Source organism: Podarcis liolepis (assembly GCF_965112155.1).
Source record: "Podarcis liolepis genome assembly, chromosome: Z".
NCBI classification, from domain to species: Eukaryota; Metazoa; Chordata; class Lepidosauria; order Squamata; family Lacertidae; genus Podarcis; species Podarcis liolepis.
Window position 1 is genome coordinate 30,283,721 of NC_139570.1, and position 16,496 is coordinate 30,300,216.

General features: G+C 42.6%; 1 protein-coding gene across 13 annotated transcripts in view; it reads left to right on the forward strand.

Moving 5' to 3' along the window:
* The window catches only part of LOC310698169 (rho GTPase-activating protein 20-like), a 96,143-nt gene that overhangs the window by 63,651 nt on the left and 15,996 nt on the right, over positions 1–16,496 (forward strand). For 10 of the 13 annotated variants that reach the window (XM_083484991.1, XM_083484985.1, XM_083484992.1 and 7 more), the window contains 6 exons: positions 2,512–2,685; positions 4,913–5,062; positions 8,216–8,257; positions 9,608–9,692; positions 9,855–9,932; positions 11,442–11,508. In XM_083484991.1, coding sequence (XP_083341117.1) covers positions 2,512–2,685; positions 4,913–5,062; positions 8,216–8,257; positions 9,608–9,692; positions 9,855–9,932; positions 11,442–11,508 — 596 coding nt within the window. The other 3 variants (XM_083484987.1, XM_083484983.1, XM_083484984.1) reach the window with 2 other exon arrangements.

Consider the following 16,496-nt stretch of genomic DNA (forward strand, 5'->3'; position numbering starts at 1 on the left):
AGCAAGCTTTTATGGGAACACTATTTTTCATTTAGCACCATACTATAACCCCTCTGCTTTGGGGAAATGATTTGTGCAGCTTCCAGCATGGTTTTTATCTGAGAGGAATTCTTGCACTGGCTGCCACTGAGAAGGCCTTTCCTTCTTCCAGCTTTCTCCATTTTCTGCAAGCGACTCGAATGGGAGAAACACATTCTTGGCTTTATTTGGATGCAGGGAAGAATGTCTTTTTGCAGACTAGGCAGAGGGCAAAGAGGGGGCACTTAACATTTCCTGGGTTGGCCTGACCCTGGGAATTTGTCACAACGTCACTGGTGATTTGTAGGTTCGCGTATTATTAGTTCCCTTGCATTGCATTTTTTAAAGAACAAGATTAGATAGCTTTTGGCCACATATACAAAACTTGCACAATTGCTGGTTCAAAGCGTTAATAGATGTTGGTGTTGGATTCTGATTTAGAAATAATTAGTTTGGGGGGAGGAAGCAAGTAAGAGGCAAAATGATAGAGGTTTGTAAAATTATGCATGGCATAGGAAAAGTGGATAGAGAAAAGCTTCTCTCTCATTCTTGCGTAACACTTGAACAAAGGATTTGCTTTCATTATATGCTGGGGAGCAGCCCTGAGAAATAAAAGAGGAAGGTGTCATGCAGATACAGTATTCTGGGAGGGAGTTCCAGGGGTAAGAAGGAGGGGCAGGTTCATTTAAAGGAGCAGGAGGTTTTCAGGTAGATAAAGGAGTGCTAAGAGTAAATGAACCAAGCTCCAGTAGGACCCTGGGTGGATCTGGTCAGGTTGGGTCTGAAGTGGATGCTTAGACTCCAGAAAGCGCTCATTTTGTGTATCAGCCCTGTATGGGTGATGATGAGTCTTTCTTAATCAACCAATAAAATAATTAGGCAGTGTCAGTAACATTTTCCTGTTTTACAAACTAATATGTATTTGAAGTGATCATGTGGAACTTGATGATTTGACCTTTTTTATTATTGAGCAGTTTAGAACTTTTATATTAGACCTTATATTGGAGGCTGACAACTTAAAGTGAATGCATAAGGCTATGGACCATAATCAGGATGCAAGCGAAGATTTATGTATCTTACTCTGTTTTCAGCTCCCTCAAGCTTGTAACAAATTGCCACCCCACCCCACCCCCAGTCACCTTCCCCACCCCAAGAAAATCTTTAATAAAGATACATTTTTTTAAAAAACTAACTGACCTAACTAACTGACCCATTGCATTGGGGATAACTTGGTTCTGCCCCCAACAAAAAGCCTGCCCCCCAAAATAATAAATCCTGACTACACCCAACCTCTGGGATGAATTCACCTCTCAGCTGTCATCCACAAAGATCATTGTCTGAGAAACTTTGAAAGAACTAATGACCCCCATGGATGAGCAGCTAGCAGACATCAGTGTGAGGGTGAATACCATAGCTGTCAACTTTTCCCTTTTTTAAGGGAAATTCCCTTCTTCCAAATAGGATTCCTCGCAAGAAAGGGGGAAAGTTGACAGCTATGGTGAATACTTTATTGGAGAATGCAGATTTGGTCAAGGAAATTGGTCTCTGACATGAAAAGCAGATTCAATGAGTTCTTTTTAAAAAAATGTATTTTTATTAAAGATTTTCTTGGTTTACAAAAGTATGTGCAGTGGCTCTCTCCCCCCCCCCCCCCGTAACATTTTTTAACAGATCAGTTTCATTTGTTGAGACATTAGGGTGAAAAGGGGGGGGGGAGATGAGTGGAGGGGGGTCAGGTGGCGATATTTCTATTTTACTTAATATATGTGGGGTTTTGTGTCAGCGTTGCTTGCGCAGGTTCCCGTTAGGTCAGTTAGTTAAGTATTTTTATTTATTTGCAGTCATACCTCAAATTGAATGTGCTTCGGATTGAGCGTGTGTGAGTTGCGCTCCGCGGCAACCCGGAAGTAACAGAGCACTTTACTTCCAGTTTTCGCTGCTCGCGCATGTGCAGATATTCTAAATGACATCACGTGCATGCACGGAAGCGGCGAAACACGACACGCGCCGACGCGCCATCGCGTCTTACGTTCCGTTTGGGATGCGAACAGGGCTCCAGAACGGATCCCATTCACATCCCGAGGTACCACTGTACTTGATTTGGGGGGGTGGGACAGCTGCCCCCCTTACTACACCCATGTCCCAGAGACAGGGGCTGCCACTGCATCCCTGGTCTCCCACACTAATTGAATCTTCTGCCAAGTTGATAATGGCCTGATTGTGGTTTTGCAGCTGGCCTACCTTTTCTTATATCGGTCATGTGGTTTGAAGAAACCAGGAAGATTGTCTGATTTTATTTTTTGTGTTGATTCAGATTCACTGGCATACACAAAGCACAAAGAAGAGATTTATATCCAAAACATATGTGCAGGATCCGTTGGGTGAGAGGGGTTATTTCTGGTGTTTGCCTGAGCTAAGGATTTAAGGGGCCACCTTCATCGGCATTGACTCCACTCCCCCATCACAACTCATTAGATAATTTCTCTTTTTCAGCAGGCAAGTAACTTGTCATCCCGTCCATTCAGACAATGGATTACCAGCCGGGGCTTTCGGTAATCCAAATTCCGTTTTCATTTTGGAAGAACAAGTACAGCTAACCGCAGGCTTACAGACGCAAGAGAGATGTTTGTTCCTCTTCAGCAATATGTTGGTTGTTGCCAAGTTCAAGTAAGTGCAGATTTGATCTACAAGGCTGTTAATGAAGTGGGTGTTTCTTAGGAGTACCTTGCAAAGGTTACTTGCCCAGGTGTCTGTACTTGCTAATGGAACCTTCTTGAGTGTGGTCCATTTGTGGCCTCTCTCTCCATTCTCAGAATTAAGCTAGCCATTGTTGCACCCTCCAGATGTTACAGCTCCTCTCACTGTTTGCCATGCTGGCTGCTGGGACTGCTGGGAGTTGGAGTCAAACAGCATCTGGAAGGCACCAGGCTGGGGGCGTCTGGTGCAAGACCTTGCTTAGCTTATCATCAGGGGAGGAGGGCAGTGGTGAGCTTGAGCAAATTTGGAAAATATGGGTGTTTCCAGCTGTTTGTTGATGATTGTGGGATGGGCACATCTCACCCATGCAAAAAATTTTTTTTGCTACATCCACATAACTTTATTGGCACCAGAACACCTGCCTGTATTTTCCCTCTATTGAATCAGGATTTACCCTGCACATGGAAAATCTGACAAGTATTTTTTTTAATGCCAGCAATCTGCTTATGATATCTGAACGACCTGTTTGCAGAATTAATGAAGTCCTCATATGGAACACCCCAAGTTTCTAAAGTTCTTTTTCTTCATCTATTATTATTATTATTATTATTATTATTATTATTATTATTATTAAAAACTGGCCATTTTCTGAAATGGACCAGCAAGATAGAAATGTGCTATAAATCAGAATAAATAAATAGTCAAGTCCTGACTTTCTGATTTCTTCATAAAACAAGTTAAAAATGCAGCAAATATTCTTATGAAATTAGAACATGAGGGGCATAGGGTTGAGCGGGAGGGAGAAGCAGAATTAAAGAAATTGTGCAATATTTTGCCAGATTGGTTTTGTTACTGTTAAGTAAAATCACAACAAGGCTAATGACTCTTTTATGAAATGCCAGACCCCAACAGAAATGGGGAGACTTGGAAAACATCAGTCTCTCCCTATGCAAGGTTTTACTGGTGTGCAACAGAACAAATAATTGTGATTATTTTATCATTTGTTTTATTTGTTAAAGTAATTTATATCTCACCATTCTACGAAAAAATTGTACTAAAAGAATGTCACGATATGGTAAAATAAAACAGAAAATTTACAAGAATGAACAGATCGTACACTATTAAAAAGCAACAATTTAAAACATAACACATTCTTTAAAATTATGCTGGAAGAAAACAGCTTTCACTGCCTCTTGTGTAGATTTGGGAATTGACTGCTCCATTGGAGTCTTTTCTCTCATAAGGAGGAAATTTCTGGCCCCTGATTCCTAACCCCAACAACAGCCATTCCCATTCATAAATCTGTGGGTCCATCCTGCTAACAAGGAGTGTGACTTCACTGGTGAATGTGTGTTGGGATGAATGAACCTGCCAGTTTCAGTTTCTCTTCATCTCTCATTTATCCAGTCTTCAAGTTCAGGTCTCTCTGCATTTGCACATCAGTTTCCGAGTTGCTGCTTTTAAAAGTCCTCATAAAACTTTGTCTGTATTTTAATGTATAATTTTCCTAATACAGTATACACAACTTGTATGCATTTTTGCCCTAGTAATGCATATTTTTATTAACAACCCCCCTATTGTAATGCACTTTTAAATGTTGTTTTCACTAACGTATGCATTTGTCCACATTTTCCATTAAAATGTGAGTTTTTGTGTACCTTATTTGATCGGAGAACTTGCAGCACAAAGTTCAGAGAAGTGTAATTCTTCTTTTTTTAACTGCGTTCTGTTTTTAAAAGAATATATATTGTATTGCTTTTTCACATGTAATTTAAAAAATAACAACAGTAAGCAACAACAATAGCAGCAAGTCTGTCATTTCTTGGGGGGAAACTGTGTCAGCAGTTGGAACCAGCAATTAGAACAAATCTGTGGTGCATTTTAAAATCTCTAATCAAATAAGCCTCTCCAGATATTTCCATGGGGAAGTTGTGTCAATAATTTTGTAGGATGGGTGTGTTTTTTGTCACATATTGTTTTGGGAAGAGTGAATCAGGAAGGTTTACCTTTAAGGCAAATTCAATCAAATTTTTCTCTCTCCCCTTATGGGTGGTTCAACAGTGGTCATAATTCAGGAGAAGTGAAGATAAATGGTGGGGAGGTCTATGGTGAGGATGCAGAAGAAGACATGGGCACCACATGCCGTCTTCCTCTTGCCAGCATTCTTAACATAACCTGTCTCTGGCTTTGGATCTAGGTCAACCTCCAACTTGAAAGTGAAGAAGCAGGTGCACCTGAGTAAGGTGTGGACAGGCAGCTGCCTCAGTGAAGTGTCGGAGAAAAGATTCACCCCTGAGACCTCTTTTGTGATTGGCTGGCCCACCACCAACTTTGTTGTCACTTATAGGTAACACCTTCTCTCAGAATTCATCATCTATCCCCCCCCAAGAAAAAATCACCTCGCATTTTCCTTAAACAACATCTGATGACAACACAGGGATATAGAAGCTGACCTCTACCACCCCTCACTCACTAAGAATGTTTCCCAATCTTACTTACTTTGTTTGGCTAACTTATTTACAAAAATTATCTCCCACAAAAATTTATCTCCCACAAAGATTTGTACTCAAAGTAGATTATGATAATTTTAAACAACAGAATATATAAGCAGTAAAAGCTGTCAATGGCAAAACTACGATGGCAACAACAACAGGAGTAAAGAGTTAACATCAGTTAGAACCAGTATTATTAACATGGAGATTCATTAAGGATTGAATGGTAGTTTAGCTTCCTTTGAAATGTTTGAGATTTCCTGCATGAGGAGAAATCTCAAAATTCAACCATTCATTCATTCATTCATTTACATCCTTTGGAACATACCATGAACATGACTTAAAATACAAATAAAATTCAGTTCTGGACACATCAAAAATCACACAAGGATTACTGTCTTCAAAGCACAGTATAAAGATAACCATTCTTACTATGATTCTTACTGTTACAGCATAAATAAGCAATGCTGAGTACCTCAGAGTAGCATCCTGAGATAGCTGCATTGCATCCTTAGTTTTCTTATTCTCACATGTTACAAAATCAGACCAATCTGACCCAATCAATCAAACCAACATTTCATTCTTTTTAGTCCCTCTAGACAACTTTATGTGTCAATTTATGATTTCTCATTTGTGAAATATTTGGGGGTCATACTTGCTCTTTCTTTCTCTTTTCCCCTTTGTGATGCGATTCCTGTAGCCATTTGACCTTTGAAATGATTGTGCCTATTTGTCCATTTCATGGCTAATTTCATAACAGAAATGCACAAAGTATACATGCTCTGTAATTCCCCCCCCCCAGCCTGTATCCCTCCAGATGTGGTTTGACTACATCTTCTGTTGGGTGTTGATGAGGGAAAGCTGCACCCAGCTGAGAGTGTCTGTTATCTGAAAATAGACAACATTCCCTCCTTTACATACTAATTCTTCACATAGCTATACTGTGGGATTTGTTACCACAAAATGGAGTCATTGCCACCAACTTTGATGGCTTTAAAAGGGGTTTAGACACCTTCATAGAGGATTTGACAAACAAAGGCACTACTCACAATGGCTGTGCTGTTCCTCCAGGGTCAGAGGCAGTATGGCTCTGAATACCAGTTGCTGGAAACACAGGGGTGGAGAGTTGCTCTTGTGCTCAGGTCCTGCTTGCTGGTTTTCCACAGGCACCTGGCTGCTAAGAGAACAGGATGCTGGACTATAAATGGGCCATTGGCCTGATCCAGCTTCATAGCTCTAATGTTCTTAATGTAGAAAATAAATACCATATTTTTCGCTCCATAAGACGCACTTTTTCCCTCCTAAAAAGTAAGGGGAAATGTGTGTGTGTTATGGAGCGAATGCAGGTGGGAGGCTCTGCTCAGCGCTCCCTTTAAAGAATATTTTTTTCCTTGCATTCCCCCTCTAAAAACTGGGTGCGTCTTATGGTCAGGTGCGTCTCATGGAGCGAAAAAATACGGTGCCTTTAATTCATTAAGTCACTATTCCATCACATCCACACCATATATTTAAAGCCAATGGCTTCCCCCCACAGACTCATGGGAGTTGTAGTTTTCCCACTCATAGCTACACACAGTTAAGAACTACCGTTCCCATGGTATTTGGTGAGGGTCATGTTTAAATATATGCATTAAATATATGGTGTGGATCAGCCCTTTATTCCTGCTTCAGCAAACAAGGTTGGCTGACATTTGCCCTATGCCCCCCTCAATATCTTCCTGATTGAAGCTAAAAATGTAAAATTTCTTTCCTCATCTCATCCAGGAAATAATTTCCTATTGGCCATTCAGGCTATTGGGGAGTCTCTGCTCTGCCGCGCATTGCAGGATACCTGACTAGAAGAATGACGACTCTTGGCATTTGCTTTTTACAGCCAATATATGTTTGGGCAAACCTTGGTACAGGTTCTGTATCTCTCACGTCATTGCAGGGAAATAGTTTCTAAGAATTGCAAGGCAAGGAAAGCAGACAAAGCAAGATATTAATTAGAGGCCATAGCCCAACGTGAAAAAGATGTTTGCTTCAAACGTCAGAACAAGGCACTTGCTCTCCGCCCCCTTATCAGAGCCTTGCTTCGCTTCGCCAGGAAATTGAGCTCAGCAGCACAAGAAAATTATTTTACTAAAATAGAACAGGAAGGGGCTGTGCTTTTGTACTGGGCCTTTGTCAGAAGGGACAGTGATTTATAGTTCTGTATATCATCTATGGCAGTGGTAACAAAGAAAGGGGGGAAACTTCCCCAGCCTGAGAGCCACATTATTCTCTGGATCATCTTCTGGGGGCCACATGCCACTGGCAGGCAGGGCTAGAGGCAAAAGTGGATGGAGCAATGAATGTGACTTTTACCCTTCATATGGAAGGCTACAATCCAGCCAGACAAGACAGAGATTTCTATGGAGGAGGTTTCTATTCATAGAGAATAAGTCTATCAGTGACTGCTAGCCATGATGGCCAAGCTCTGCTTCCATGGTTGGAGGAAGTAATGCTTCTGAAAACCAGTTGCTGGAAACCTCAGGAAGAACTTGAGTGCTCCTCTGCTTGGGTTTTGCTCAAGGGTTTCCCACAATGAGCACCTGGTTGGTCTCTGTGAGAGTAGGATGCAGGCCTAGATGGGCCCCCTTTGGCCTGATCCAGCAGGCTCTTCTTATGCTGTCATGGAAACCACAGGAGGGGGAGAGTGCTATTGTTCTCAAATCCTGTCTGCTTGTCCCCCACAGGGAACTGGAGGGCCACTGTGAGAAGAGAATGATGGACTAGATGGACCATTGGCCTAATCTAGCAGACTTTTCTCACACATCTCAACTTCTGAGACATTATCACATTATCACCCACGCAAAAGCACTTGAGGAGCAGGGCCTGGCAAGGGGTGGGGCCTCTGGAGGGGGAATAGCATAGAGAGAGTCCCAAGGGCCACAGTTGGCCCTTGAGGCCACAGTTGTTCCCCGCCCCTGTTGCAGCCAGAGGACTTTTGATGCTTTCTTACCATTGTGTTTACTACTCATTTTCAGATCACCTGAAGTGAAGGACAGGTGGATGTCAACACTGCTGTGGTAAGAGTTGCATTCTTTTTGTCTGCAGCAAGGATGCCATGTGGCGTAAAGGTAGGAGTGGCATTGTGCCATGGTGGCCTGCCTGTGGCATCTAGTGGCCCTTGCCATGGTTGCTGCCTGCTCCCCACAAAAGCAGGCTAGAAGCAGGGCTACCTCCATCAGTTCCATTGTGGCAGGCCAGCCTCATCAGGCCTCATCTCCTCTCAGCTTGGCACCTGAGGGCAACTGCCATTCCCTCAGGCTGACTCAGTGGGAGAAATGGGAAGCAGAAGGCTCATTCCATCAGCTTTGCCAAAAGCCCAGATCCATCAGGCACCTACTGCCCCTGAACTGTTCCAACTGTTTAGAAATCAATACTGAGCTTGAAATTTAATTTTCTTCTTCCCTCCCCATCCCTTTTTCCTTGTATGTCATGCTTTTTGGTCTTTAGGTTGTAAGCCTGCAGGCTGTTTTGAATGTAAGCTGCTGTGGGAACCTTTTTGACTGAAGAATTGGGTACACAAGTTATAGATAGATAGATAGATAGATAGATAGATAGATAGATAGATAGGCCAACTGGAAGAGGGAGGAGGGAATGTGTTGGGTCTATAGTGTGCCTCAGAGAGTACTGTCTTATACTTTATCAGTGTTCCACTTTGATCCCATTTAGCCACTATTCAGGTGTTCATTCACAAGGATAGCCAACGTCCTGCAGCCTGCAAAGCAGGCTCATCAGCCCCCGGGGAAGATGGGAGTTGTAGTTCCACAATATTAGGAGGACATCTTTTTAGCTACTGCCACATAGGAAACACATGGGAAGGGTGGCATTGCAGTGACAGGCAGCACCCTAGACTAACATGCACCCATTAAAACAGGAATCAGGAACCATTTTCAGCCTGAAAGCTACACTCCTGCTGTGTGGGTAGCTGCATGCCAGGGCTGGGCGTGGCCAGAGATGAAAGAGGGTGGGGCTTTACCTTTGTGCAGTAGGTTACATTCCTGGCAAACAGAAATCAGAGGTCTTGAACATACCCACATACCCACACATGTGTAAAGCATTATCATGGCCCCAGGACCACATTCCAGCCAGGACTGCTCTGAGGGGTACAACCTGAGGAGAGGTGTCGTGGGCTGAGTGGGGTCCTCGGGGCATGAGGTTCTCCACCCCTGTGTTAGAACCTCTGAAGGGAGCTACTGAGTGTGCACAGGACTTAAATGGCATGGAGATCCTTGAGTGAAATCAACCCCACCCCAAAAACGTTAGTCTCCCCAAAATGGTCTGTAGCAGTGTTTTTAGTGCCTTTCTCTGCATGCCCCAGTAACTATACACCTTGTGGTTTATTTTCTTAATGGTAAATTTATGAATTACAGGCACATCAATGAAGTGAAGCAGGCTGAGTATCCCAAAAGCATACCCATGCAGATTTTGTTGATGGACGGTGACCACAGCTCCTCTGTGAGTAACAGTGGGGAAAATAGCCTGGCCTATTAGGTTGGTCCTGTTCTTCAGTACCGCCGTATGTGGCAGTGCTTAGTCTTGATTTTCAATCTACAGTGGTTTTAAGGCTCTATGTTACCTGAGCAGAACCTAAATGTGTTTTTTATTCTTTGTGTCAAGAGCACTGCAATAATCGTCTCCAATGTAGAAACAGCAGAGCATGTCATCAAGAGGACCACTGAGAAGCTGGGACTTCCTGTAAGTGCAAAATGTATTTCCTTTTAGAAATGGCTCAGCAGTACTGCATTATTATTTTTACTAGGTGTGAGGCAGGGGGTGGGAAGATGAAGTCACTTGAGCTTTCCTAAGTGTAACTGAGGCAAGGGATCCACTCATGCCCAAGAAGCAAATAGACTGGAGAAGGGATCTGGGCCACATGCTTTTGCATTCTACATTTTAAAAAAATTAAGGAGGTATTAATGAACAGGATATTATTTATCTAGACTTACTGTGTATGCATTTTATTTTTGGGGGGTATACTGGGTTCTGAGAAGGAGTGGAAAATAAGCACTAAAAGTGAAGATGCATGATTTTAATAAATACATAATTATGTCAACTGTAGGGTTGTAAAATACAGATTGGTTCTTTTATGACCAACATATTCACATGAATGCTTGTGTTGCAAGTTGTAGACAAAGCCATTGATTTCTGTGGCTTTGCAAGCATTCCTCCATGAGGAAATTGGTAATGTCAGTTAAGATTCCCTAAAACTCTCTCCCCCTGCTTTCCAAATCACACCTAAACTTTGCCACTGCTAAGGAGGGCAGTCTGGGAGGCACAAGGGTGAATTCTCAGTTTATACAGAGCAAGTGGCTGTAACTCGTGGTCAAACCTTTTGCTCTGGAGCATGTCCCAGAATCCCTCAATAATGTACAGGGGTTCCTTGAGAAAAGAAGAGTTTGAAAGCCACTGGCCTCATCCCTTGCCACCTAGGCAAAATATACTAGTTTATAATTAGACTGTGGTGTACTAAAATGTGCCATGTATATAATGACTCAAGACATGTTCATTGGCCTGACTCGCATGCTTTTCAAGTCTTTTGTGTGGATATTGCATCCATTTCCAACCTAGATGGCTTTAAAAGAGCATTAGACAAATTTGTGGAGAAGGAGGAGGAGGCTACCGCTGCCTGCTAGCCATGATGGCTGTGCTCTGCCTCCACTGTCAGAGGCCGTAACGCTTCTGAGTACCAGTTGCTTGAAACTACAGGAGGGGAAAGTCCTCTTGCTCTTGGGTTCCTCTTGCAGGCCTCCCACTGATGCATCTGGTTGGCCACTGTGAGAAGAAGATGGTACTAGATGGGCCATTTGCCTGCTCCAGCAGGCTCTTCTTATGTTCTTATGTAAGCCGCTGCTGTCCAGATGCATGGCTGTGCTGGTTGGGGCTGATGGAAGTTGTAGTCCAAAACATCTGGAGGGCACCAGATTGGGGGAGGCTCCTGTAAAGTTTCAGCTTTGACTTCTTTCTGTCTGACTGCCTTCCCCTTTCCTCAGCTGTTCTGTTCCGCTTCCTCTGAATGTCAGACATGCTGGTCACTCTGTTGTATTCCATCAGGTTTGCAGCCCTGCATTTCCTGATCCTCCCTTCACCACCTGCTGCCTGGGCTTCATTGCCTGGTATCCCCTTCTGTTGTTTTGCATCCCCTTTTCCCAGCTTCTCCAGTCCTTCATTCTGCCACCTCATTTCTTTCTGTTTTTCAATCCACAGGGCCGGCCAAGAGACTATCTCCTTTGGGTAATACCAGGAAGGGACAATAATGCTTACCCACTTATCGGTAAGAGCTCTTGCTTTCTTGAGTGAACATAGATAATTCAGTATTAATTAATGTCAAAATGAATATTTGTAAGTCCTTCTGATGTGAGTGGCATCTTACCCTTTCATTTCTGTGGAGTGAAATTGTTGTTCCTTTTATCATCCAGGACATTGCACTCTGTGAGGCAGTGTAATGCAGCAGCAAAAAAACAAAACACAACAACCCTAATTCAATTCTAGGTTACATCAGCAGAAGTTGAGTGTCCAGATCAAGGGAAGTAATAGTCCTGCTCTGTTTTGCCTTGGTCAGACCACACTTGGAATACCGTGTCTAATTCTGGGCACCACAATTTAAGAAGGATGTTTATAAGCCGGAACATGTGCAGAGAAGGGCAACCAAGATGATCGAGGTTCTGGAATCTAAGCCTTATGAGGAACAGTTGAGGGAGCTGGGTATGTTCAGCCTAGAGAAGAGAAGATGGAGAGGTGATATGATCCCCCTTTTCAAATATCTGAAGAGCTGTCACATGGAAGATGGAGCAAGCTTGTTTTCTGCAGCTCCAGAGGGTTGGACTCAAACCAAAATACAGCAGGTGAAGCTCTTATGGCCAGGACTTGTATAAACAGGGGTGTTTGTGAGGGCATTTAGTGGAGGAGTTTGAGGGGGAAGCCTGAATTCCATCTCACAGCATATTTATGACTAAGAGACACAAACAGTGAACTGCAACACCTGTGCCATGTTTGCCTTCCTGTCTAAGAACGTGCAAAATCATACATGACAGATGGCCATCCAACCTCTGCTTCGAAATGGTCAAGGAAGGAGAGCCCACCACTTTCAAAGGAGAGTCTGTTCCACTTCCAAGCAGCTCTTACTGGCAGAAAAGTCAGAATGTCCTGTAGTGTAACTGTTTGGAATGTCCTTTATTGTAACTTGAACCACTGGTTCGGGACCTACCCTCCTGTTACCTCCATACACTACTGCCTCTGTCCTGCCCCCAGTAAAGAATCACCACCACCACCAACTCTTCCTCTGGGAAGTGGCAGGAATTGTTCTGTATCATCATTACACCATGTGATCTCCCACTTGCAGTCTAAAGGACTACAGCCAAATACAGGTTTGCCACATCAGGGAGAACCAGACCCTTTCTGAATGAAGGCTCTCCCACACTTCCATTTGTCCCAGGCTTTCTGTGTGTTTGCCCTGCTGCTTTTCCTGGGAAAACCTGCTGTTTACCACTCAGTCGGAGTAAAAGTCCATCAGGGTTTTCTGCAGATTGACATGAGTTCGGATTCAGTGGTAAACATCAGGTTTTCCAGGGAAATGGCAGGGTAAACGAAGAACCTCTAGGACCCATGCCCAGAAACCATGGGACAAGTAGAAGGGAATCCAGGACAAACAGAAGTATGGACAAGCCCTGAGTGAAAGAAGAATCAGATTCAAACCTTCTGCCTAAAGCAACCCAAACATCATATGGTTATAAAGGTTAGGTGCCACCCCCCATGTTCTACAAGACTCCAAGGGGTTCCAGGCTCTCACCCAGGGTCTGTGGTCCTTTGGAAAATTGAGACATGGCAGAGACTGTAATAGCTTTGAGAAAAATGGTTTATTCACCTATTTACACCTTCAGTCTGTATGGAGGGAGTCCAGAACTTAAGGCATGGTCATCTGAAGCAGAACTTGTCTCCCATAGCAGTGCAGCCCTGAAGTACAAGGCATCTCTCCCAGCCAGCCTTCAGCCACCTGCCCAAGATGGATCCCAGTCTTTCTTCTCTCCCCTTCTTCTTCCCAGCAAACCTTGCTAAACAACCCTCTTTTCCTGTCACCTCACACCCAGTTACGCTGACAACCTTCCAAATCCCAGACTCTGTTCACACGTCAGAGCAAGGGGAAGGTCAGTTTTCTTGTACTGCCAATGGCCCTCAACAGCATTGTATTGTTTTTAATAGCCCTATCTTGGCCAGGTTGTTTTGCATTGGCTAACTCAGGAATTCCTTTGCAGCTTGTATTTCTCCCTTCACATCCCAAATAATCAAAATCCTACCATTTATTAATTTCTAGGGTTTAGCTCACCCAACCCAAATCTTTAACACCATGCTTCCCACACCAACTTAGACAAGAGCTATGAAATTCAAACTTGCAAGGAAAACAATGCCTTCAGAGATGCTGTGGGAGGAAAAATGCTGTTTCCCTTAATCAACTACTCCTGTTTAAATAAGCAAACATCCATCTTCCCATTATGAGCGTGGAATCTTCAGCTTGTTTATTTCTCCTGTTAAAGAATTCCAGCTGATATTTCAGGATATTATTTCAAGTACGATAGGCTGGTAGTTAATTCAGATGGAGTTTGTAAGGACATAAGAGCCTGCTGGATCAGACCAATGGCCCATCTCACATTGGCAGGACCCAAGCACAACAGCTCCCTCTCCTCTTTCGGTTTCCAGTATGTGGTACTCAAAAGCATTTGCTGCTTCCAACCACACAGAGAGAGCATAGCCATGATGCCCGGTAGTCATTGATAACCATCTCCTCCTATGAATTTGGCTGATCTTCTTTTAAAACCATCTAAGTTGTTGGCCATCACTGCCTCCAGTGGGAGTGAGTTCCATAGTTTAACTCCGCGCTGCGTGAAAATGTCCTCTTTATCCGTCAACTTTATCTTCCAACTTTCTGCGTCAATGGACATCCACAAGTTCTAATGTTATGAGAGAAGGGGGGCTTTTCTCTATCCATTTTCTCCATTCCATGCATCATTTTATAAACTTCTATCATGTCGCTTCTTACTTGCCTTTTCTCTAAATTAAAAAGTCCTGAATGCTGCAACCTTTTTCATAGGATAGTTGCTACATCCCTTTGATCATTTTGGTTGCCCTATTCTGAACCTTTTCCAACTCTGCGATACCCTTTTGAGGGGAGGCAACCAGAACTAAAGACACTGTAATCCAAATGTGCTCACGCTATCAGTTTGTATAACAGCGTTGTGATGCAGGCAGTTTTATTTTCAATTTGTTTCCTAATGATCCCTAGCATAGAATTTGTCACGGCTACTTCACACATGGCTGGCAGCTTCTGCTTCATTGTGTTAAACATTGTATCCTAGTTCAATGGATTTCTGAAATAGATACAATGGAACATTCTATACATAGTGTGCTGTCTATTCAGATGTTGCTGTTTTTCTTGGTAAAAGAATAAATTAATCCATTTAGCTCCTAAACAGCTTTGCGCTGCCTTTAAGGAGCCTAAATAAATGCTTGGGTTTGAACTGAGGCTAAATGACTGGTAACAGGGAGTGATTTCAGAAATAGGCAGCAGGAAATTAAGATCAACACAATATTTTCCTTTAAATTATTCAATAATAATAATAATAATAATAATAATAATAATAATAATAATAAATGCCCTATGAAGGCAAAAAGTGTTTTGGATTTTTTTGCCATTGGCACATATCAGAAAATGATGCAAGTTTAGATGTACAAATAACATTACACAGAGTATTTACTTTGGCTGAGAGTACAGGGCATGTCTTTTCAACTTTTTCCCATAGTGTTTCATAACAATTTCTATTATTAAATGTGACATAATGACAGTATCGTATTTAGGGTTGGGCTTTCTGGTCAAAATGGGACTAAAATGAGAGCAGAACTTTTGATGAAGGCTGCTTGGGAATGTTGACAAGAGCAGCCTTTTCCTTGAGACTTTTCAGTTAACTTCTTTCAGAGGAGCCAAAACCCTTTCACTGTTGCTTCTCTTGGGCTGTGGGAGATGTCAAAGCCTTTTAAAGCAGGCTCAGCAGATTTGGGGTCAGAGCCCCCTTCCACCCTCCTCCTCCTCCTTCAGATTCCCTTTCCTTTGGATGGCTAACCATGTCACATCTGTGATGGGCTTAAGGTTTGTTTGTTTATATCCTACTGTGTAGCCCACAGGGATCCTCCCCACCCCACAAAATTTCACCAATGAAAATTAGATCAAAGTCTAGTGTGAGGAATAGACCTGCCATGCTGTATTACTTCCTTTACAGGTAAGGGATGATCCCATGTCTGGTGTGAAGGATATTTCCACACTTTCTTCCTTTAGCTAGATGTGGTTGGTGGGCACAGGATTCTTCTCCAACTGACACCCCCAGGCCAGTCAGTGACCCACTGTGGATCTGAGTCTTGACTAGGGACTGGAGGATAAATTAGATTCAGGGCTTATCCACACTTATCTTTCATCTACTCTTTCTAGGCTCTGTGTCTGAGTGCCCTTCTTTTTGCCCTGGAGTGTTCCCAGTGAAAATCTGCTCTTTATTTTATTTTTTTTAATAAATATTTTATTAAGTTTTCAAACATAAAACAGAAAAACACATATTAAACACACAAATACACCAACATTATACATAAGAAAAAGAAAGAAAAAGAAAAACAAAGCTTTTCATAATTTTTTTTATATAACTTATTGGACTTCCTTGCATCTCCCTTACCCTGCGTTCTCGGCAATAAAAATTATCAGCAAATAGTTACCTTGTGTCATACCTTATTTTGTACTTCTCAAATGTTAAATTTCTTAGCTTAAAATAATTATTGTCAATTAATTGTAACTTAAGTTTACCATAAATTTACTGGAACCATATTTTTCTAGATCGCGCAATTTCTTAACATTCATACAACTTAAACTGTTTTTGTAAATAGTCTTTAAACTTTTTCCAGTCCTCTTCCATTGTTTCTTCGAAAATCTGCTCTTTAAATATGAATTGGAGCAAATGGCAATCTGCAGAAAACCTGATTCCTCTGAATGAGCACTAAAGAGTGAGGGATGGAGGGAAACTCCAGGGCAAAAAGCCCCCAATGTTTGGACATGGAGCTTTTAAGCACAGACCTGTACCTGGAAAGAGGGGGGTAAAAGAAAAGTGTGCATATGTTGTAAACAAAATCTGGTCTTGTTCCCTTATGGGGTACACAAGAGCCCTTATAGAGTCCTTTGTAGGTTCTCCATCGGTAGGAGAAAATAACAGAGGCCGACCAGAGAATATTGAG